At 43.2% G+C, this 24624-nt stretch overlaps 1 protein-coding gene across 1 annotated transcript in view; it reads left to right on the top strand.

The window, feature by feature from the left end:
• LOC139581105 (transmembrane anterior posterior transformation protein 1 homolog) overlaps positions 1 to 24624 on the top strand; it is a 36873-nt gene that overhangs the window by 6254 nt on the left and 5995 nt on the right. The window contains exons 3-12 of the mRNA XM_071410520.1: positions 10867 to 10985; positions 18664 to 18826; positions 19819 to 19954; positions 20183 to 20280; positions 20378 to 20447; positions 21073 to 21153; positions 22111 to 22220; positions 23219 to 23278; positions 23407 to 23475; positions 23748 to 23824. Coding sequence (XP_071266621.1) covers positions 10867 to 10985; positions 18664 to 18826; positions 19819 to 19954; positions 20183 to 20280; positions 20378 to 20447; positions 21073 to 21153; positions 22111 to 22220; positions 23219 to 23278; positions 23407 to 23475; positions 23748 to 23824 — 983 coding nt within the window. The remainder of the gene's footprint in view (positions 1 to 10866; positions 10986 to 18663; positions 18827 to 19818; positions 19955 to 20182; positions 20281 to 20377; positions 20448 to 21072; positions 21154 to 22110; positions 22221 to 23218; positions 23279 to 23406; positions 23476 to 23747; positions 23825 to 24624) is intronic.

Here is a 24624-nt window from a genome sequence, read left to right as displayed (position 1 = left end):
TTGTCTTTCCGTTCACCTTCACACTCCTGGGGCAGACTACACTCAATAATAGGACCTACTGAAGAGGTGAGTCTTCAATAAAGATTGAATGGTCGAGACCGAGTCTGTGTCTTTCACATGGATAGGCAGAACATTCCATAAAAATGGAGCTCTATTGGAGAAAGCCCTGCCTCCAGCTGTTTGTTAAGAAATTCTAGGGACAGTAAGGAGGCCTGTGACCACTTTGACCACTTTTACTGTACGGCAGCGTCTACGCCAGGACCAAATCGGAAAGATGGGTAGGAGCAAGCCCATGTAATGCTTTGTAGGTTAGCACTAAAACCTTGAAATCAGCCCTAGCCTTAACAGGAATCCCGTGTAGAGAGGCTAGCACTGGAGTAATATGATACAAATGTTTGGTTCTAGTCAAGATTCTAGCAGCCGTGTTTAGCACTAACTGAAGTTTATTTAGTGCTTTAACCGGGTAGCCGGAAAGTAGAGCATTGCAGTAGTCTAATCTAGAAGTGACAAAAGCATGGATTCATTTTTCTGCATTTTTGGACAGAAAGTTATAGATTTTTGCAATGTTACGTAGATGTAAAAAGCTGTCCTTGAAACAGTCTTGATATGTTCGTCAAAAGAGAGATCTGGGTCCAGAGTAACGCCGAGGTCCTTCACAGTTTTATTTGAGACAACTGTACAACCATCAAGATTAATTATCAGATTCAACAGAGGATCTCTTTGTTTCTTGGGACCTAGAACTAGCATCTCTGTTTTGTCCGAGTTTAAAAGTAGAACATGTGCCGCTATCCACTTCCTTATGTCTGAAACACAGGCTTCCAGGGAAAGTAATTTTGGGGCTTCACCATGTTTCATCGAAATGTACAGCTGTGTGTCGTCCGCATAGCAGTGAAAGTTAACATTAAGTTCCGGAATCATTTACCACCTTCACAGGTGTAGTCTCAGTACTATGATGGGGTCTGAAACCAGACTGAAGCGTTTTGTATACATTGTTTGTCTTCAGGAAGGCATTGAGTTGCTGCGCAACAGCTTTTTCAAAATGTTTCAAGAGAGGATCTGCCACTTTTAGTGAGTTTGGTACACATCCGGTGGACAGGGAGCCGTTTATTATGTTCAACATAGGAGGGCCAAGCACAGGAAGCAGCTCTTTCAGTAGTTTAGTTGGAATAGGGTCCAGTATGCAGCTTGAAGGTTTAGAGGCCATGACTATTTTCATCAACGTGTCAAGGTATATAGGATTAAAGAACTTGAGTGTCTCTCTTGATCCTAGGTCCTGGCAGTGTTGTGCAGACTCAGGACAACTGAACTTTATAGAAATACTCTGATTTAAAGAGGAGTCCGTAATTTTCTTTCTAATGATCATGATCTTTTCGTTAATGAATTTCATGAATTTATCACTGCTGAAGTGAAAGCCATCTTCTCTTAGGGAATGCTGCTTTTTAGTTAGCTTTGCGACAGTATCAAAAATACATTTTGGATTGTTCTTATTTTCCTCAATTAAGTTGGAAAAATAGGATGATCGAGTGGCAGTGAGGGCTCTTCGATACTGTACGGTACTGTCTTTCCAAGCTAGTCGGAAGACTTCCAGTTTGATGTAGCGCCATTTCCGTTCCAATTTTCTGGAAGCTTGCTTCAGGGCTCAGGTATTTTCTGTATACCAGGTAGCTAGTTTCTCATGACAAATATTTTTTGTGTTTAGGGGTGCCGATTTGTGTCTAGGGTATTACGCAAGGTTAAATTGAGTTCCTCAGTTAGGTGGTTAACTCATTTTTGTACTCTGACATCCTTGGGTAGGTGGATGGGCATCTCGGAATCTTTGCGTTGTCCGAGAATTTATAGCAGAATTTTAAAGCAGAATTTATATTTATACCTTGGGTGGGGTCTGAGCAGATTATTTGTTGCGATTGCAAACGCAATAAAATGGTGGTCCGATAGTCCAGGATTATGAGGAAAAACATTAAGAGCCACAACATTTATTCCACGGGACAAAACTAGGTCCAGAGTATGACTGTGGCAGTGAGTCCGGAGACATGTTGGAGAAAACCCACAGAGTCGATGATTGCTCCGAAAGCCTTTTGGAGTGGGTCTGTGGACTTTTCCATGTGAATATAAAAGTCACCAAAAATTTGAATGACTACAAGATCCGATAGGAATTCAGGGAACTCAGTGAGGAACGCTGTACAGTAATCCCTCGTTTATCGCGGGGGTTACGTTCCGAAAATGACCCGCGATAAGTGAAATCCGCGAAATAGAAAACTTTTTTTTTTTTTACAATTAGCAACTATTACATGTATACAAATACAGTGACTCACGTGTAGGCCGTTTCGTCGACATTATGGGTTTAGGAGATGTTCGAAATTACAAGATAATTTGGCCAACTTAATGTAAATTTGCCAAGCTGTTTTATGTACGTACACATAACTGCACGAGACGACAAAATGATAGCACAATTCGTAGCATGTTTTGATACAAGAAGCGGGAGTGAGTTTTTAGCGAATCAGAATGCAGAGCACAATGCACCAAAAAAAAAAAAAATGCATTATGAAAATCCGCGAAATAGCGAATCCGCGATAAGTGAACCGCGAAGTGGCGAGGGATCACTGTATACGGCCCAGGAGGCCTGTAAACAGTAGCTGTAAAAAGTGATTGAGTAGCCTGCATAGATTTCATGACTAGAAGCTCAAAAGATGAAAACGCAAGTTGTTTTTTTTGTAGATTGAAATTTGCTATCGTAAATGTTAGCAACACCTCTGCCTTTGCGGGATGTGCGGGGATATGGTCACTAGTGTAACCAGGAGGACAGGCCTCATTTAACACAGCAAATTCATCAGGCTTAAGCCATGTTTCAGTCATGCCAATCACATCAAGATTATGATCAGTGCTTAGTTCATTGACTATAACTGCCTTGGAAGTGAGGGATCTAACATTAAGTAGCCCTATTTTGAGATGTGAGATATCACAATCTCTTTCAATTATGACAGGATTGGAGGAGGTGTTTATTTCAGTGAGATTGGTAAGGCGAACACTGCCATGTTTAGTTTTGCCCATCCTAGATTGAGGCACAGACACCGATCAATGGGGATAGCTGAGCTGACTGCGCTAGTGGCAGACTCCACTAAGCTGTCAGGCTGGCTATCTCATTGTGTAGCTAGGGGAGTTATATCACACTACCGCAATAAACAAAGTTAAAACGCAGAGACTCCGAGACCACTGAGTGCTTTTGAAGTGGTAGGTAAGGTGCGAAATACGGCGCCCATCTCCGCTGCACTGTATCCGCATGATGGACGGCACCCTACACACTGAAGCAAGGCCAATTTGCAATGAATATAGGCTACAAGGTACATAGGGTAATTCACTGAGATGAGATCCTCAGAGCCCTTGTGAGATCATATGCTGACACATGCACATTTGTGGCCTGCTGGAGGTCATTTTGCAGGGCTCTGGCAGTGCTCCTCCTTGCACAAAGGCGGAGGTAGCGGTCCTGCTGCTGGGTTGTTGCCCTCCTACGGCCTCCTCCACGTCTCCTGATGTACTGGCCTGTCTCCTGGTAGTGCCTCCATGCTCTGGACACTACGCTGACAGACACAGCAAACCATCTTGCCACAGCTTGCATTGATGTGCCATCCTGGATGAGCTGCACTACCTGAGCCACTTGTGTGGGTTGTAGACTCCGTCTCATGCTACCACTAGAGCGAAAGCACCGCCAGCATTCAAAAGTGACCAAAACATCAGCCAGGAAGCATAGGAACTGAGAAGTGGTCTGTGGTCACCACCTGCAGAATCACTCCTTTATTGGGGGTGTCTTGCTAATTGCCTATAATTTCCACCTTTTGTCTATTCCATTTGCATAACAGCATGTGAAATTTATTGTCAATCAGTGTTGTTTCCTAAGTGGACAGTTTGATTTCACAGAAGTGTGATTGACTTGGAGTTACATTGTGTTGTTTAAGTGTTCCCTTTATTTTTTTGAGCAGTGTATATAGTTATTTTCCTCATCAATCTACACACAATACCCCTTACTGACAAAGCAAAACAGGTTTTAAATGTTTTTTTGCAAATGTATACAAAATAAACTGATATCACATTTACATAAGTATTGGCAGTGTCAGATTAGCTGGTTAGAGCTTTTAAATAGGCTAATAACACGAATGCCTTTTATAGCTAGCTAAGAAGCTAACTAAACTCTGTAGTGGTGGGGCGTAAGGCAGAGTTGAGTGAAGCAACTTCAACTGTAAACTTGACCCGTCCTTTATAAATGAAATATTACAGGCGGAGGCGTATCACGTTATTCACGTAGCCTTCCATGTTATTCACGTACCCTTCCACGTTATTCACGTAGCCCACCACAGATGAGCAAAGTTATAAAAAAAAATGTTTATGGAGACCCAAAGGAGTCGTACCTAACCACCCAGTGGCTTTCTATAGTCCCCCTACACACAAACTCGCACGCACTCCGTGGCGTGCTCTGTCCATGGTGCTGGTGCAGCACCGCAGAGATACCGATTTTGCGCCAACCTGTCACTCAATAATTTTTACTTTTTTTGAACAATGTGATTTAACTTATTTTAAGTTGGGGTATAGATGACAAAAATGCAGAATGGGGTTAAATTATTAGGCCTACTGATTATTTCTCACTATCTACTTGCGAGCTACTCATTAACAGCCCACGAGCTACCGGACATGCAGTTTTCTGCTAAGGGTGCAACCTTAGGTAGGTCAATGGAAGGTTACTCCGAGTCAGTCTGCGCTACAACAAAACCTAATCAGACATGCATGTGCTCATAATGGTTTTAACAGGCAAAGTGAGATAATACAATGAATTTGCTCATGGTGCACGCAGCTCAAATTATATGTGACAACACCATTGGACCAACACCTTCGGACATGAATCAACGATACAAATGTAACAGCACAACGAAATAGAAAAGCTATTTTATTTTGCAGTTGCTCTTTTTCATTTTACACCTCAGTGGTGCAACTAGTGCTTTTTAAGTGCACTGTAAACGGTGTGCGCAGGAGCAAAGCAAGGTCAAAACCATTCATCTTTTTGATATAATTATATATATATAATTAATTATATCATATATAAAATGGACATATCTATTTTAATACAGACCAGCTCAAAACAATATTAATCAATGAAAACGACAAATTACCCAATGGATCTTTGTAATATTCTGGTAAAAAAGTGGGGGTGCAAAAACATGTTTTCACCCCTATTTTGAAAGTGGTGATGCAGCTGCTTCTGTTTTCTCCGTTGCTCAGGCACCTATATACACACTCACACACTCACACACACACACAAACAGAGACCCAGAGGTATAACCACACACAAAGGTCAGTTCAGCAGTGTTTGTTCAGCGTTGCCCTTGATAATGTCCTGGTACATTTCCAAGAGCAGTGAAAGTAAGTTATTCTTATTCTATTTTTGTATTGATGTTCACATAGCGTTTGTTATACAGTTGACACAAATCGGTCATTTGTATTGATCTACAAAGAATAGTGTGTAGACCTACAAAATTCAAAAACTACAAGGCTACTTGCCACGTCACTTGCATGATGTATTGCCTATTGCAACACAATGTTTTTCAGTATGCTGTCATAGCCGTAATACGGCTGATTTAGTGTCTCTATACTACCACTAGATGGTGATGTTGTAACACATTCCATTGAGAATATAAACAAACATTCCCCTAAACTCATCTGGGATTAATAAACCTCTGCACTAGAGTCTGATCCCAGAAAGAGGCAGCCTGACTCGCCTACATCTCAGTCTCCTCAAACATTGATACCACCCTTGTATGTGCCTTGAGGTACTATTCTGGGACTACTGTTAATATGGATGTCAAATGGACCTCAACCATCACATTTGCAATTTTTCATTTTCGATTTTGCCCTTGGGCAAGAGTGCTCCTACAGACATTCACATTGAGACAGTGAACGTCAGTGAAGATCAGTCGTCACCTAGCCTAATCTACGTCCCCACTCTAACCCTCATTGGTTAGCTATATCATTCCAAGTCTTTGGCAACTGAGGAATGTGTGTAAACCGAGCATTGTGACCTTCTGGCTCTAGAAGCTCTGCCTGGAGTAGCTGAAGTTCCCCCAGCAAGTGACAGGCCAATGAAAGGATGACTTGTGACTCTGTTAGCCAACCCAACTGCCACTACCTACTTCCTGGTGGGAAACAGGAAGTGTTGCAACCCCCTGACTGCTGGTGTTTGTGAGGCTAATGCAGGACACACTGGAGCTCACGCACTTCCCTCCCTCTCATCATGAGATGATATGGCATTTGCCTTTTGAGAAGGTACCGTGGGGTCTGAAATTATTGTCACCCTTGGCCTTGATAAAGATGAGCAATAATGACAGTATAAAATAAATCATTCAAATACTGAGCTACATTGTATGCAAGAAAAATTGGGAAATGATTTTATACTAATACAATTGCTCAGAGAAAGTAATACAAAACATATTGAATTCGTATAAATAAAGTAGTCAAAGGTTTAGTATTCAGTCTCATATTCCCAGCAAGCAATGACTACATCAAGCTTGTGACTCTACAAACATGTTGGATGCCTTCGCAGTTCGTTTTGGTGGGGTTTCAGATTATTTTGTTCCCAATAGAATCAAATAATGTTATTAGTCACACGCGCCGAACACAACAGGTGTAGACAGTGAAATGCGTACTTACAAACCCCTAACCAACAATGCAGTTTAAAAAATATGAATAAGAAGTAAAAGTAACAAGTAGTTAAAGAGCAGCAGTAAAATGACAATAGAGAGGCTAGGCTATATACAGGGGGTACCAGTACAGATTCAATGTGTGGGGGCACCGGTTAGTCGAGGTAATTGAGGTAATATGTACAGTTGAAGAAGTCGGAAGTTTACTTACCCCTTAGCCAAATACATTTAAACTCAGTTTTTCACAATTCCTGACATTTAATCCTCGTAAAAATTACCTGTTTTAGGTCAGTGAGGGTCACCACTTTATTTTAAGAATGTGAAATGTCAGAATAATAGTAGATAGAATGATTTTATTTCGGCTTTTATTTCTTTCATCACATTCCCAGTGGGTCAGAAGTTTACACTCAGTTTGTATTTGGTAGCATTGCCTTTAAATTGTTTAACTTGGGTCAAACGTTTCGGGTACCCTTCCACAAGCTTCCCACAATAAGTTGGGTGAATTTTGGCCCAATCCTCCTGACAGAGCTGGTGTAACTGAGTCAGGTTTATAGGCCTCCTTGCTCACACACAATTTTTCAGTTCTGCCCACAGATGTTCTATAGGGTTGAGGTCAGGGCTTTGTGATGGCCACTCTAATACCTTGACTTTGTTGTCCTTAAGCCATTTTGCCACAACTTTGGAAGTATGCTTGGGGTCATTGTCCATTTGGAAGACGCATTTGCGACCAAGCTTTAACTGCCTGACGGATGTCTTGAGATGTTGCTTCAATATATCCACATAATTTTCCTTCCTCATGACGCCATCTATTTTGTGAAGTGCACCAGTCCCTCCTGCAGTAAAACACCCCCACAACATGATGCTACCACCCCCGTGCTTCACGGTTGGGATGGTGTTCTTCGGCTTGCAAGCCTCCCCCTTTTTCCTCCAAACATGATGGTCATTATGGCCAAACAGTTCTATTTTTGTTTCATCAGACCAGAGGATATTTCTCCAAAAAGTACGATCTTTGTCCCCATGTGCAGTTGCAAACCATAGTCTGGCTTTTCTATGGTGGTTTTAGAGCAGTGGCTTCTTCCTTGCTGAGCGGCCTTTCAGGTTATGTCGATATAGGACTCGTTTTACAGTGGATCTTGATACTTTTGTACCTGTTTCCTCCAGCATCTTCACAAGGTCCTTTGCTGCTGTTCTGGGATTGATTTGCACTTTTCGCAGCAAAGTACGTTCATCTCTAGGAGACAGAACGCGTCTCCTTCCTGAGCGGTATGACGCCTGAGTGGTCCCATGGTGTTTATACTTGCATACTATTGTTTGTACAGATGAACGTGGTACCTTCAAGCGTTTGGAAATTGCTCCCAAAGATGAACCAGACTTGTCAAGGTCTACAATTTTTTCTTTTGATTTTCCCATGATGTCAAGCAAAGAGGCACTGAGTTTGAAGGTAGGCCTTGAAATACATCCACAGGTACACCTCCAATTGACTCATTATGTCAATTAGCCTATCAGAAGCTTTTAAAACCATGTCATCGTTTTCTGGAATTTTCCAAGCTGTTTAAGGGCACAGTCAACTTAGTGTATGTAAACTTCTGACCCACTGGAATTGTGATACAGTGAATTATAACTGAAATAATCTGTCTGTAAACAATTGTTGGAAAAATGACTTATGTCATGCACAAAGTAGATGTCCTAACCAACTTGCCCAAACTATAGTTTGTTAACAAGAAATGTGTGGAGTGGTTGCAAAACAAGTTTTAATGACTCCAACATAAGTGTATGTAAACTTCTGACTTCAACTGTACATGTAAGTAGAGTTATTAAAGTGACTATGAATAGATAATAATAGTTTTTTGGGGGATGGCGGAGCTCCCAACCTGCTCCCACTACAGCCCCGTTGATGAGAATGGGGGCGTGCTCTGTACTCCTTTTCCTGTAGTCCACAATCATCTCTTTTTTCTTGATCGCGTTGTGGGAGAGGTTGTCCTGGCACCACACGGCCAGGCCTCTGACCTCCCTATAGGCTGTCTCATCGTTGTCGGTGATCAGGCCTACCACTGTTGTCATCAGCAAACTTAATTGTGGTGTTGGAGCCGTGCCTGGCTGTGCAGTCATGAGTGAACAGGGAGTACAGGAGGGGACGGAACACGCACCCCTGAGGGGCCCCTATGTTGAGGATCAGCGTGGCTGATGTGTTGTTACCTACCCACCTGGGGGGGCGGCCCGTCAAAGTCCAGGATCCAGTTGCAGAGGGAGATGTTTAGTCCCAGGGTCCTTAGCTCATTGATGAGCTTTGAGGGCACTATGGGGTTGAACGCTGAGCTGTAGTCAATGAATAGCATTCTCACATATGTGTTCCTTTTGTCCAGGTGGGAAAGGGCAGTGTGGAGTGCAATTGAGATTGCATCATCTGTGGATCTGTTAGGGTGGTATGCAAATTGGAGTGGGTCTAGGGTTTCTGGGATAATGGTGTTGATGTGAGCCATGACCAGCCTTTCAAAGCACTTCATGGCTACAGATGTGAATGCTATGGGTCGGTAGTCATTTTGTCAGGTAAATAATGTATTGTGTCATTTTGGTGTAACCTTTATTGTAAATAAGAATATTTTTTTCTAAACACTTCTACATTAATGTGGATGCTACTGTACTGTGATTACATATAATCCTGAATGAATCGTGAATAATGATGAGTGCGAAAGTAACAGAAGGTCAAAGATGATACATCTTGCCTTTGCCAAGATTATCCATCCACCTGATCATGATTAAACAACATGATCATTACACACAGGTGCACCTTGTGCTGGGGACAATATGCAGTTTTGTAACACAACACAAGGCCACAGATTCCTCAAGTTTTGAAGGAGTTTGCAATTGGAATGCTGACTGCAGAATTGTCCACCAGAGCTGTTGCCAGCAAATTGAATCTTCATTTCTCAACCATAAGTGCCTACAACATCATTTTAGAGAATTTGGCAGTATGTCCAACCGGCCTCACAACTGCAGACCACGTGTAACAACGCCAGCCCAGGACCTCCACATCCGGCTTCTTCACCTGCGGGATTGTCACCTGGACAGCTGATGTTTGTGGGTTTGCACAACTGAAGAATTTCTGCGCAAACTGTCAGAAACCGTCTCAGAGAAGCTGACCTGCGGGCTCGTCATCCTCACCAGGGTCTTGACCTGACTGCAGTTCGGCATCGTAACTGACTTCAGTGGGCAAAATTCTCACCTTCGATGGCCACTGGCACGTTGGAGAAGTGTGCTCTTCACAGATGAATCTTGGTTTAAACTGCACTGGGCAGATGACAGACCCCGTGTATGGCGTTGTGCGGGCAAGCGTTTTGCTGTTGTCAACGCTGGGAACCGAGTGCCCCATAGTGGCGGTGGGGGTATGGGCAGGCATGAGCTACACACACCGAACACAATTGCATTTTTATCTATGTCAATTTGAATGCACAGAGATACCCTGACGAGATTCTGAAGCCCATTGCCATGCCATTCATCCGCCATCCTCATGTTTCAGCGTGATATTACACGGCCCCATGTCGCAAGGATCTGTACACAATTCCTGGAAGCTGAAAATGTCCCAGATCTTCCATGGCCTGCATACTCACCAGACATGTCACCCATTGAGCATGTTTGGAATGCTCTGGATCGATGTATGACAGTGTGTTCCAGTTCCTGCCAATATCCAGCAACTTCGCACAGCCATTGAAAAAGAGTGGGACAACATTCCAAAGGCCACAATCAACAGCATGATCAACTTTATGCAAAGGTGACGTGTCGCGCTGCACGAGGTAAATGGTGGTCACACCAGATACTGACTGGTTTTCTGATCCACACCCTTACCTTTTTTTTAAGGTATCTGTGACCGACAGATGCATATCTGTATTCCCAGTCATGTGAAATCCCTAGATTAGGGTCTAATTGAATTATTTAAATTGACTGATTTCCTTTTATATATGAACTGTAACTCAGTAAAATCTTTGAAATTGTTGCGTTTTATATTTTTGATCTGTATATACGGCTTGCCCTGTCAACACAAAAACATGCCATTCTGTAGAGATAGAGAGACACTGACGCTCTAAACTTAAACGTTGCCTTCGTAGTCACACACGTAGACACTGGCTCTATTTGTAGGTGGGATCAAGCAGCCATGTTTTACCTGTGTGTGTTGTGTTCTACCCTACAGCTGATGATCTTTGGCTTCTTCCTGTGTCTGGATGCCTTCCTCTACGTGTTCACGCTGCTTCCCCTCCGGGTGCTGCTGGCCCTGCTACACCTCCTCACCCTGCCCTGCTGCAGCCTCGGGTGAGCCCACACACACACACACACACACTCTGGGTCACGTTTCACTGGGTGCTCCGTACTGAACGTTGCAGATAGAAATGCCGTGAATGGATCTGAAATGCGTGTCTGTTCTACCAGATGTGTTTCTATCTGAACGTTCCGCAAAGTGGTGCCCTGCTGAACGCAGCTCTGGCACTGACAAAGAAACACTGCATGATTCGATTGTAAATATCCCTGTTTTGTGACCACTACCATATCTATCTATGACAGATGATTCTTTGCACTATGTTCTTTGCACTTTGCACTATGTTCTTGGAATTTAAGTTTACAACAGGAGTGGTAAATGGGGAAACATGTATAGGGCAATATAGGAAGGCCATAAAGATCATCAAGGACAACAACCACCCAAGCCACTGCCTGTTCACCCCGCTATCATCCAGAAGGCGAGGTCAGTACAGGTGCATCAAAGCAGGGACCGAGAGACTGAAAAACAGCTTCTATCTCAAGGCCATCAGACTGTTAAACAGCCACCACTAACATTTAGCGGCCGCTGCCAACATACTGACTCAACTCCAGCCACTTTAAAAATGGGAATTGATGGAAATTATGTAAAAATGTACCACTAGCCACTTTAAGCAATGCCACTTAATACAATGTTTACATACCCTACATTACCCATCTCTTATGTATATATACTGTACTCTATATCATCTACTGCATCTTGCCATCTTTATGCAATACATGTACCACTAGCCACTTTAAACTATGCCACTTTATGTTTACATACCCTACAGTACTCATCTCATACGTATATACCGTACTCTATACCATCTACTGCATCTGCCATGCCGTTCTGTACCACCACTCATTCATATATCTTTATGTACATATTCTTTATCCCTTTACACTTGTGTGTGTGTGTAAGGTAGTAGTGTGGAATTGTTAGGTTAGATTACTGTTGGTTATTACTGCATTGTCGGAACTAGAAGCACAAGCATTTCGCTACACTCGCATTAACATCTGCTAACCATGTGTATGTGACTAATAAAATTTGATTTGATTTGATTTGATATCACCCAGCTTTCCCAGAAAATAGACCTAGGTCCCCAAGTGAATTGCACTTTGGGCATAATCCTAACTTTGATTTGAGTGTGTCACTCAAACTTTCATGTAAATCACGCCCTGATATCAGTGAGATTTGCATGTAGTATATCTAGTTAGAATTTGGCCCTTCAGAAGACGGATACATACGTAAGCTAGGTTTATGTATACTTTACAGTAAGTATTGTAATCACTCGGTTTGCCTGTGACTGGTCTGTACCAAGGTCACTTTCTTCCCTTGCCTTCTTTCCCTGCAGGGCAAACGTATGCCCCTACTGCAATCGGAGCAGGTACGCTAGTCTCACGTCTGCCACAGCTTTATAACATTTATATTAAATAGAGTTTCTCCATCTTGTTTGTCCTGATATGCAGCTTTGTGCTGTGTTCTTCATGCTCCATGCTAAAGCCACCGAGGCGCCATTTTGGATTAAGTAGTGTTCACAAACGGGGCTGTGCTCGCCACGGCAACACGTATACTAAACTGTACGCTTTCCCTGCAAGGGCTCATATACATAGTGGACATGGTTTCTTCAAGACTGGCCCACCAAACCGATTTCCCACAGTCTTGTTGAAATGCTTAACATCAAATTACAACACACCAACAATGTGCCGTTCTCCCTGCTTGCTTGAGGACTCCTGTCTGAACAATCTCTCTCCAGAGTGTGTACGGTATGCATAATGTCAGAGTATGTAGGCCTAACTGAAGGGAAAGCAGTAGCTGATTTATTTGTATGGAGGCCTGCAGCTTGCGGGGGCCTGTGGTAGTGGATGGGCGATAGCTGTGCGCTGCAGATGCTCAGTAAAAGGCATTGCGTCGACAGATGGCTTGAGCTCGCTACGCCTCGAGTTTCAGCACCCTCACTCTCTCTCAATCCCCACACGGACACAGAAGCCGTATTCAGGCACTGTGACTGACTACTAGCTTTACTGAGGTATTTTCTAAGGTAAACATACCACAAAAAATGAACTGATAAGTGATATGTTTGACCACACCTCAAATGGCACTCCAGAGTTCAAGATGTGCTGTTTTGAATTCCTTAGCTTGAAAACATTTTAATGTACCTTATCCACTCTCTATACAGAAAATGAGTATGAATTGCAAAGGTTATTTGCGAAGTCCACTCCTATATCTTTGAGTGTCATTTTTTGGGGGTGTTTTGACCTTACCCTGTCATTTTTTTGGAAGTCGTGTAAGGCCAAAGATGATGTATTGTAATTTCAATAGTTAAAACGATGTCTTAACTGACGAACAGCTGTCGGCACACTCAATCTTTCAGATCTGAGATGCCCCAAGAGAGGCTTAGCCAAAACTCCACACCTCCGCTAATAACACGTATTCCAGTACTTTGTCCTGAAAAACTGTTCCTCTCACACAGCACAGCTCAGCGCTGATGGCTGTGGCCTTTGTGAGAGCCGTTTGATGATGCAGCATGCCCTTTTGTGTCTGTCTGCATGGCAGCGAAGCATGACTGACCTTTATACACACACACACCTCTGTTGTTGGCCTGAGCTGCAGTTAGTCAGCTAGGGGGCTATCAGATTCATGGTGATGGCTGGTGCCTGGTGCCTGTGCCAGGGGAACAGCGTTACACAGGGCCTGGCATTCACTAACATACACTGGCACGACAGAGAGTACACTCTCTCTCATCGTGCATTTTACTTTAATAGCCTAAGCAGTGTCATGTTATGGGTCATTCACTGGTCACTCCTCTGCAAAGGTCCACTAGAATGTGCCAAAGTGCTGTGTGAGTGCGGCCAGTAGAGGGTGCCAGAGCACCAGCAGTGAATTCTTCTTGTTTATGCCCCAGTATGAATTGGCATATGATATAGCATATGCTTCCTTCTTCCTCTCTTTTGAGGTTATCACTGATCTCTAAATGATTGAATAAGTGAAAGAAATCTTCCAGGCCCCCCAGTATTTATCAACAATCAACAGTGACCCGAAGTCCATCTTGCCATAACTTTTATGATAACGAAGATTATGAAGCTGTTTGCGTCCCTTCATACTTCAATGCTCACTGCACACAATTTGGGAAGTAGATCAGACACCTGATTTTAAAGCATTCTAATTTGCACTTTTTGAACTCAAGCCCCTCTCTCTCACCCCAGCGTCACTGCCACCTTCCCCAAATAACCTCCCGACAGACAGACAGACTGAGCTACTGCGACGTTTTGCACCTCCCCGGCCGATCCCCTTGTGAATGGTTATTCTAAGTCTTACCGCAGGCATTGAGAAATCTTAAAAGGTGTGTTGTTTTTTTTTCTCCCCCTCCCACTCCCTTTTAGGAAGCTTTTTTGGCAACGTCTTCTTTAAGTTCACCAAGGTGAGGGTATTTGATGGATAGTCTCATTTGTGGGGTTTTATGCCGTTATTCAATCTATTGCAGGTAGTGGATTCTTGAATACCGCAAAGTCAGCTCCATCCATTCGGGACGGGCTGCTGTACAAATGAAACACACGCTTGAAAGCACTATCCAGAAATCCACCGTCTGCAATCGATTTGAAATCTGGCCTTAGTTTGAGTAATACGTAGTAAAGTGGTGGGCATGCAAAGGACTAAGGTGCTAGTATGCAGTAGTTATACTAGCTTAGATCTACGGTAGATCCGTCTATTTAGTAGCCTTTCACATAACTAGCTCCATGTCTTGACCTTCTACTCCCCAACAGAGACTCAAAAGCCCTATGGATTTGTCGGTCTTCCCCTAGCATGCTCTCATGCTGCGCGCCATTTAACTTTCGATTCTCCTACTTATTATTGGTGTAGCTTACATTACATATGTGTTAATGTAACAGATTTGGTTAGCTACTTTATTCACCCCCCCCCCAACTCATCATCGGTTGAATGTGTTCAATGTTCCATCCAACCCCGATCAACCCCGAGTTCACAAAAGTTTCTATTTATAATGTTTATAACGAGCACCATTAACATCAGCCAATAACATATAGTCCCGGATGCTCAAAAGACCTAGACACAGTCGTTCTACTGGTGCCTTGACAACCCCTGTGGGTATTAAACCACTTCAACACGGCACACATGACTCCTGTCCTGACATTGACCTTATAGCCTAATAGTGCATGAAGCTAACAGCCAACCAAGATCCCAATGTTCACTGTGTCATATCTCACAACAGTGTGATCACAAGCACTAGGCCTACTAAATTGTGGCACACTAATGTAATTAGATTGTGTGTGTACATGCGTACATATGTATGACTAGGCTCTGTGTGTGTACGTGTGCATACAGTACGTGCAGATGTATGACTAGGCTGTGTGTGTGTGTGTGTACATGCAGATGTGTGGCTAGGCTGTGTGTGTGTGTACATGCAGATGTATGACTAGGGTGTGTGTGTGTACACTACTTGTCAAAAGTTTTAGAACACCTACTCATTCAAGGGTTTTCTTTATTTTTACTATTTTCTGCATTGTAGAATAATAGTGAAGACATAACTATGAAATAACACATACAGAATCATGTAGTAACCCAAAAAGTTTTAAACAAATCAAAATATAATTTAGATTTGAGATTCTTCAAATAGCCACCCTTTGCCTTCATGACAGCTTTGCACACTCTTGGCATTCTCTCAACTACATTTGAAGTCAGAAGTTGACATACACCTTAGCCAAGTACATTTAAACTCAGTCTTTCGCAATTCCTGACATTTAATCCTACAAAAGTTCCCTGTTTTAGGTCAGTTAGGACCACCACTTTATTTTAAGAATGTGAAATGTCAGAATTATAGTAGAGAGAATGATTTCTTTCATCACATTCCCAGTGGGTCAGAAGTTTACTTACACTCAATTAGTATTTGGTAGCATTGCCTTTAAATTGTTTAACTTAGGTCGAACATTTTGTGTAGCCTTCCACAAGCTTCCCACAGTAAGTTTGGTGAATTTCGGCCCATTCCTCCTGACAGAGCTTGTGTAACTGAGTGAGGTTCTTAGGCCTCCTTGCTCACACATTCTTTTTCAGTTCTGCTGACAAATGTTCTATAGGATTGAGGTAAGGGCTTTGTGATGGCCACTCCAATACCTTGACTTTGTTGTCCTTAAGCCATTTTGCCACAACTTTGGAAGTATGCTTGGGGTCATTGTCCATTTGGAAGACCCATTTGCGACCAAGTTTTAACTTCCTGACTGATGTCTTGAGATGTTGCTTCAATATATCCACATAATTTTCCTTCCACATTATGCCATCTATTTTGTGAAGTGCACCAGTCCCTCCTGCAGCAAAGCACCCCCACAACATGATGCTGCCACCCCCGTGCTTCACGGTTGGGATGGTGTTCTTTGGCCTGCAAGCCTCCCCCTTTTTCCTCCAAACATGATAATGGTCATTATGGCCAAACAGTTATTTTTTTGTTTCATCAGACCAGAGGACATTTCTCCAAAAAGTACGATCTTTGTCCCCATGTGCATTTGCAAACCGTAGTCTGGCTTTATATGGTGGTTTTGGAGCAGTGGCTTCTTCCTTGCTGAGCGGCCTTTCAGGTTATGTTGATAGAGGACTCGTTTTACTGTGGATATAGATACTTTTGTACCTGTTTCCTCCAGAATCTTCACAAGGTCCTTTTGCTGTTGTTCTGGGATTGATTTGCACTTTTCGCACCAAAGTACGTTCATCTCTAGGAGACGGAACGTGTCTCCTTCCTGAGCGGTATGACGGCTGCGTGGTCCCATGGTGTTTATACTTGCGTACTATTGTTTGTACAGATGAATGTGGTACCTTCAGGCGTTTGGAAATTGCTCCCAAGGATGAACCAAACTTGTGTAGGTCTACAATTGTTTTTCTGAGGTCTTGGCTGATTTCTTTAGATTTTCTCATGATGTCATGCATTAAGGGGCTGAGCTTGAAGGTAGGCCTTGAAATACATCCACAGGTACACCTCCAATTTACTCAAATTATGTAAATTAACCTATCAGAAGCTTCTAAAGCCATGACATAATTTTATGGAATTTTCCAAGCTGTTTAAGGGCACAGTCAACTTAGTGTATGTAAACTTCTGACCCACTGGAATTGTGATAGTGAATTATAAGTGAAATAATCTGGCTGTAAACAATTGTTGGAAAAATGACTTGTGTCATGCACAAAGTAGATGTCCTAACCGACTTGCCAAGACTATAGTTTGATAACAAGAAATGTGTGGAGTGGTTGAAAAACGAGTTTTAATGACTCCAACCTAAGTGTATGTAAACTTCCGACTTCAACTGTAGCTTCATGAGGTAGTCACCTGGAATGCATTTCAATTAACATGTGTGCCTTAAGTTAATTTGTGGAATTTCTTTCCTTCTGAATGCGTTTGAGCCAATCAGTTGTGTTGTGACAAGGTAGGGGTGGTATACAGAAGCTGGCCCTATTTGGTAAAAGACCAAGTCCATATTATGGCAAGAACAGCTCAAATAAGCCAAGAGAAATGGCAGTCCATCATTATTTTAAGATGTGAAGGTCAGTCAATCCAGATTTTCTTCAAGTTCAGTCACAAAAACCATCAAGCGCAATGATGAAACTGGCTCTCATGAGGATCGCCAAAGGAATGAAAGACCCAGAGTTACCTCTGCTGCAGAGGATAAGTTCATTCGAGTTACCAGCCTCAGAAATTGCAGCCCAAATAAATAACAGACACATCTCAATATTGACTGTTCAGAGGAGACTGGGTGAATCAGGCCTTCATGGTCGAATTGCTGCAAAGAAACCACTACTAAAGGACACCAATAAGAAGAGACTTGCTTGGGCAAAGAAACACGAGCAATGAACATTAGACCGGTGGAAATGTGTCTTTTGCTCTGGAGTCCAAAATGGATATGTTTGGTTCTATCCGCTGTGTCTTTGTGAGACGTGGTGTGGTTGAACGGATGATATCCGCATGTGTATTTCCCACCGTAAAGCATGGAGGAGGAGGTGTTATGGTGTGGGGGTGCTCTGCTGGTGACACTGTCTGATTGTATTTATTTTAATCAGCATGGCATCCACAGCATTCTGCAGTGATACGCCATCCCATCTGGTTTGCGCTTAGTGGGACGATCATTTGTTTTTCAACAGGACAATGACCCAACACACCTCCAGGCTGTGTAAGGGCTATTTTACCAAGGAGGAGAGCGATGGAGTGCTGCATCAGATGACCTGGCCTCCACAATCTCCCGACATCAACCAAATTGAGATGGTTTGGGATGAGTCGTCCCACAGACTTAAGGAAAAGCAGCCAACAAGTGCTGAGCATTTGTGGGAGCGCCTTCACGACTGCTGGAAAAGCATTCCAGGTGAAGCTGGTTGAGAGAATGCCCAGCGTGTGCAAAGCTGTCATCAAGGCAAATGGTGGCTATTTGAAGAATCTCAAATATAACATGTATTTTGATTTAACACTTTTTTGGTTACTACATGATTCCATGTGTGTTATTTCATCGTTTCAATGTCTTCACTATTATTCTACAATGTGGAAAATAGTAAAAATAAAGAAAAACCCTTGAATGAGTAGGTGTTCTAAAACGTTTGACCGGTAGTGTACATGCATACAGTACATGCAGATGTATGACTAGGCTGTGTGTGTACATGCAGATGTATGTCAAGGTTCTATTTGTAACGTGTGTGTGTGTGTTCTGCCAGTGGCTCTCGCCTGCTGCAGCCGGCCCAGGTGTGTGACATCTTGAAGGGACTGATAATGGTGCTGTGCTACTCCATGATGCACTACGTGGACTACAGCATGATGTACCACCTGATCCGGGGACAGTCCGTCATCAAACTCTACATCATCTACAACATGCTGGAGGTACAATGGGTTGGATTTAGAGCTGTTGTAGGAATGTGATCAAATGGTTCCACTCTATAGCTTTCACTGGTCCAGTCGCGTTAGGTCAGTGAGTAGGGCTACGTCAAGGAAAATCTATTATTGTTGGCTGAAGTATTTGATTAGGGCCTCGGATACCCTGTTTCATCTGAAATGGTTGTTATTAGGGAAAATGTTATTAGGGAAAAAATTGTTGTAGCTGGCGTAAAAAGACGTCTGAGTGGAGTTCCCACATCCTGTTTTCAGCGATAAAGGAAGCTAGGTTGAATTAGCTGTATCCCTGAACTGGATGCATCCGGTTGTTGGTAACTAAGGGTGTGCCGATTTATAAACCATACAAAAAAATTGTCATAGACTCAAGTCACGTAAGTCAGACCGTTCTCTCTGCTACCGCACGACAAGCGGTACTGGAGCGCCATGTCTAGGTCCAAACTGCTCCTTGACAGCTTCTGCTCCCAAGCCATAATACTGCTGAACAATTAATCAAATGGCCACCCGGACTATTTACATTGACCACCCCCCCTTTGTTTTTACACTGCTGCTACTCGCTCTTTATCATCTATGCATAGTCACTTTACCCCTACCTACATGTACAAATTACCTTGACTAACCTGTACCCCCGCACATTTACTCGGTACCGGTAACCCCTGTATATAGCCTCGTTATTGTTATGTAATTCTACTGTGTTTATTTATTTAAACTTTATTTTATCTAGTAAATTATTTTCTTAACTCTATTTCTTCAACTGCACTGTTGGTTAAGGGCATGTAAGTAAGCATTTCACCATTATCAGTCCCTTCAAGATGTCCCACAACACCTGTTGTATTCGGCGCAAAATTTGATTTGAGAAGTGACATACAGTTAAGCGCTGGTAATCTGTCATAGTCTGTCACCCGTTGTATCACTTACACGTCGCAAGTCACATCATTAACCCATGCTTAACTTGACTTGAACTACTTGCCTTCCCTGTTTAGGTAGCCGACAGGCTGTTCTCGTCGTTTGGCCAAGACATCCTTGACGCTCTCTACTGGACGGCCACAGAGCCCAAAGAGAGGAAGAGAGACAGCATTGGGGTCATCCCCCATTTCATCATGGCTGTATTCTACGTCTGTATCCTTCATGGATACTAGGAAATGCACACAGGAAGAACTCTACTGTAGGAATTTGTAACACCTCGACTTCTATCATCTTACAGGCGTCACCTTTCAGTTAGCGTTGTTGTTTTTTTGATGATATGTCAATAATCTGAGTGCACACACGCTCACTCAAACACCCACCCCTTACTGCAGCCGATGCTATTGTCACCATGTTCAGTGTTTTCCTGAGCCTCTGTCTCAGTCCTGCATGCCATCCTCATCATGGTCCAGGCGTCAACGCTCAACGTGGCTTTCAACTCCCACAATAAGTCCCTGCTCACCATCATGATGTCCAACAACGTGAGTGTGCACGCACTCAGACACACACACACACACACGTAATCCTAAAATGTAGAGGACACTCAAATACATGTTCCTGTATTTCCTGCATGTACAGTTTGTGGAGATCAAAGGAAGTGTGTTCAAGAAGTTTGAGAAGAACAACCTCTTTCAGATGTCCAACAGTGGTAAGTTACTGTAACTTGTGCCATGGGCATTACACTGTACATTTTAATTGTGCTACGGACATTATTTCTAACACTATTTCTCTGATTCAAAACGCTCTACATGTTAGACATTTTCTTCGCTCTGAGTCTTTTTTTTTCTCTATGCGATGGGTTAAGCCTTCTCTCTCTCTCTCTCTCTCTCTCTCTCTCTCTCTCTCTCTCTCGTCCTTTTGAAGCGGCAATCAGAGCTGTTTATTCAGCTTTGATAACACGAAAGAAATGCGCCATAGATTTAAATGCATCCTGAACTCTTCCTCTTTGTGCCTGCAGGCTGCATGTTTTCATCTTTGTTGCTGTCATTCTGCAGGAACGCAAGGACCCGAAAATAAGCTTTAATCATTTCCTATTTCCCCCCCCCTCTTGCAATTTGCTTGCGTCTTTGAAGATCCAGTCTGTTTAGCAAGTTACACTTGCTTCCAAACCACACAGGATCGCGACGAATAGGATATTTATGCCAAATGATGTATGTAGCTTTGAAAGTACATGGGGAAAAATGGCTGCCCTTTTTTGTTGATATTACATAGTGATGTTGGTACATGATTCTAAGTATTAGGTAGTAACGAATATGTATGTATTTGCATTTTAGATATCAAGGAACGGTTCACCAGCTACGTGCTCCTTCTCATCGTTTGCCTCAGGAACATGGAGCAGTTCTCATGGAGCCCAGGTAACCATTTCACACACACTACAGCTAAACATGCAAAGGGAATTCTTGGATCCATTTTATTATGTTCACAGGAACGGGTGATTTTTAGATTTTTTTATTTTTTATTTTACCCCCGTTTTCTCCCCAATTTCGATCTTGTCTCATCGCTGCAACTCCCCGACGGGCTCAGGAGGCGAAGGTCGACGTGTTGGAGGAAACACTGTGCACCTGGGAAAGCGTGCAGGCACCCGGCCCGCCACAAGGAGTCGCTAGAGCGCAATGAACCAAGTAAAGCCCCCCCCCCCCCCCCGGCCAAATCCCTCCCCTAACCCGGACGACACTGGGCTAATCCCTATGGGACCCCCGATCACAGCCGGTTGTGATACAGCCCGTGATCGAACCCGGGTCTGTAGTGACGTCTCTAGCGCTGCGATGCCCTGCCTTAGACCGCTTCTCAGGAGGCCCACAGTTTGTTGCTACTGCTACCGTTGAAAAAGAAATCACCCTGATCCTTGGTGCCCTTTTTTTAAGCTGTTCCATTCAACCCCCAAAGACATTGTGATGTTGATAGGACAGAGGTGATGAGAGTAAGGCCGCGCTATCTGACAGCTCTCTTAATAAAGTCAGCTGGCCCTGACAGATTTGGGATGTCAGCAACGGTGATGATGCTCAAGTCGTACTCTGACAGGATCTGAGCCTTATGGCATAACCTAGACCTCATCCACAACCATTTTGGGCAGACTTGCTGCACCACATGGATATGAAGATTGTGTTTTATCTTTTGTTCAAGTCAAATCCACTACTGTTTAACTTATTGTACTAAGCCTAAAACAATATATGATTAAACCAAGAAATCATTAAATGTACAATTTGAGTCAATAAAAAATAAATAAAAAAAGACCAGATTTTCGGTAAGGTAAAGAAAGAACGGTGTAGATTTTAGAAATTCACTTCACAAGTCAGTTGTCTTGTCTCCAGATCATCTCTGGGTGTTGTTACCTGATGTCATCATGGTGATCGCCTCAGAGATCGCAGTGGACGTCATCAAACACGCCTTCATCACCAAGTTCAACGAGATCACGGCAGATGTAAGGATGGGTCACACGGATGATAACGATGAGTTGGAGTTAAAGGAACTGAAAAGCTTTCATGTTGCACACAGTCGCACACCAAGAGGGAGCGGTGTATTTTGAGGTCAAATCCCATTTTTAATTCACCCACTTCAAGGAATTAATTGAAATTCACAGTTCACAAATACAACAATCCCCATTAGGAATACATTGCGCTTTTGAATGTCTTGAATAAGAATTTCAATTAATCTACTGAATAAATTGATTAAGAAAACACATTTCCCTCTGGGTGTGTGACTGTGAAATATATGTTCACTGGAGAGGGTCTGCTTCGTTCATGTTTGAAGGATTACACAGCGGTTGGCCCTGTTTTTATGTACAGCGTGGTACTGTTGTTTAGCTAGCCGCCCACACTGCTGTGTGCCTCAATCTCTGTAGCGTGCCATGAGTCCCTCCGCTCCCCTCTGCCCTATTTCTAAATCACAACACATCACATTATGCCCCAATAGGGCTACTGGGCTAGCAACGTTCTCATCCTCAGCCTCAACAACGAGCTATCCCACTGTCAATCATGACCCATCCCCAGCTCTTGTGTGGTGAGAAACCTTGCCTAAGACCCGAAGGCTTCAGATCGAAGGGCCCACACAGTCTTGTGGCGAATAGGAGATGCGGGTTTGAATTCAGTCGGAATCGTTGGTGCCGTGATTCCGCGAGGAGGAGTTGGTCATAGGGGGGAGGAGTGTAATGGCAGCAGGTTTGGTGAACCGTTCTCACGTGACAAGTAACCTTCGCTGAGACCTGAAAACTGCCCGGGCTTTAGCTCAGCCGGCTAACACGGTCTTCAAATCCAGTCGGTCGTACTCACTTGTGGTCTAGTCTATTGGTATCAAGTGTTTTTCTCAGAGCCATAGCAGATGGTTACAAGCTTCATATCAAACCACAGTGATACATTATAATAACAAACTATGTGTTCTGTTCGTCTCTGTGATAATAACATGACTGTTCTGTATCCGCAGGTATACAGTGAATACAGAGCCAGCCTGGCCTTCGATCTCATCAGCTGTCGGCAGAAAAACGTACGTAGCATCTCTCGAACACAGTGATTTAGGCATCCAGCTCCACTATCCCTACAGTTTCAATCAATGGGTTTTGTTCACTGCTGTAGTCGATGTGTGGCTGAGGCTTGTTTTTTGTCAATGGGCAGGCCTGCACAGACTACAGCGATTCCGTAGCCAGAAGAATGGGCTTCATTCCTCTTCCTCTTGCAGTCCTGGTAAGATCAGCCTTGTACACCAGTCCAATGCAGTGGTTCCCCTTCCATTATATGTAGATGGCCAGTGTGTTTAAGTGGGCACTAATTATATGCTTTTGATTGTGTTTGTATTGATGTCGATCAACTAACAGTTCCGTCTTGTATAACGTTGTTTATTAGTTGCACGACAATGTGGTTGACGTAACTACATTTTGTTGGATTGATTTTAATTCTGATTAGCTGTAACGTGCAACAACGTTTCTGCTGAAGCTTCTCGATGTTGTAATTGACAGCTAATCCGAGTGGTGATGAGTTCAGTGAATGTACAGGGAGCCCTGTCCTGCTCCTGTGTGTTCCTCTTTTACATGGGGTAAGACTCAAATCCAGTTCTTATTCTCTGTCGTGTTTGATGATTTGCAGTTACATAGCACCCCTTCCGCGAGTTTCGTAGACAAACCCGACGCGTCAGTCCCGCAATACGGCTAGCGTTATTTGTGAGCATAGCATTCACGCTATGTCCTAGGCGCATTTAAATGGGGCGCCTCGATGATGTCCGTGCCAGTCTGTTCCCATTGAGTTACTTTAGCATGAGTCTTCACGTTAGCCCTCTGCTTGGCTTAGTTAGGGCTTTTATTTTTTGAACTTTTCTTCTTTTTTTTCACCCTGTGGGTATAAACCACTGAAGAGTTAGCCTGAGGTGAAATACAATGTTGTTATCTCCAGTGCTATTTTTTTTTTAAATAGCTGTATTCCCAACAGACCCTGGTATCTGTGAAAAGACCACAGTACGGCTTGCAAAAGCCCTCGGAGGGCATTTGGTCCACAGACCTAGATGTGGCTGTCTCTCTCGATCGTATTTCAAATGCATCATAAGCTTCAGATATGCAGAAGCCTAGTGCGTCCCGGAGCTGTTTTCTGTCCATGAACTTAGCGTTGTAAAGCCTAACTTTAATTTTCCACTGTAAAAACCCTTCATACTCAGTGTGAGGTATATGGCTGTTTTGTGGGTGGTGTTGCTATTCCCTAATACGCAGGGCTCTACACAGACCTTTTCTACAAGGAGCATGTGTGCGCCTAAGTAAAAAAATACATTTAAAAAAGGCGAACACTAAGAAATTTAGGAGCACAATGAAAAACATTTGAGGTATTAAAACTAGAATCCTTAATTTT

This window comes from Salvelinus alpinus, chromosome 7, assembly GCF_045679555.1.
Source record: "Salvelinus alpinus chromosome 7, SLU_Salpinus.1, whole genome shotgun sequence".
NCBI lineage: Eukaryota > Metazoa > Chordata > Actinopteri > Salmoniformes > Salmonidae > Salvelinus > Salvelinus alpinus.
This window is presented reverse-complemented; position numbering and strand designations above follow the sequence as displayed.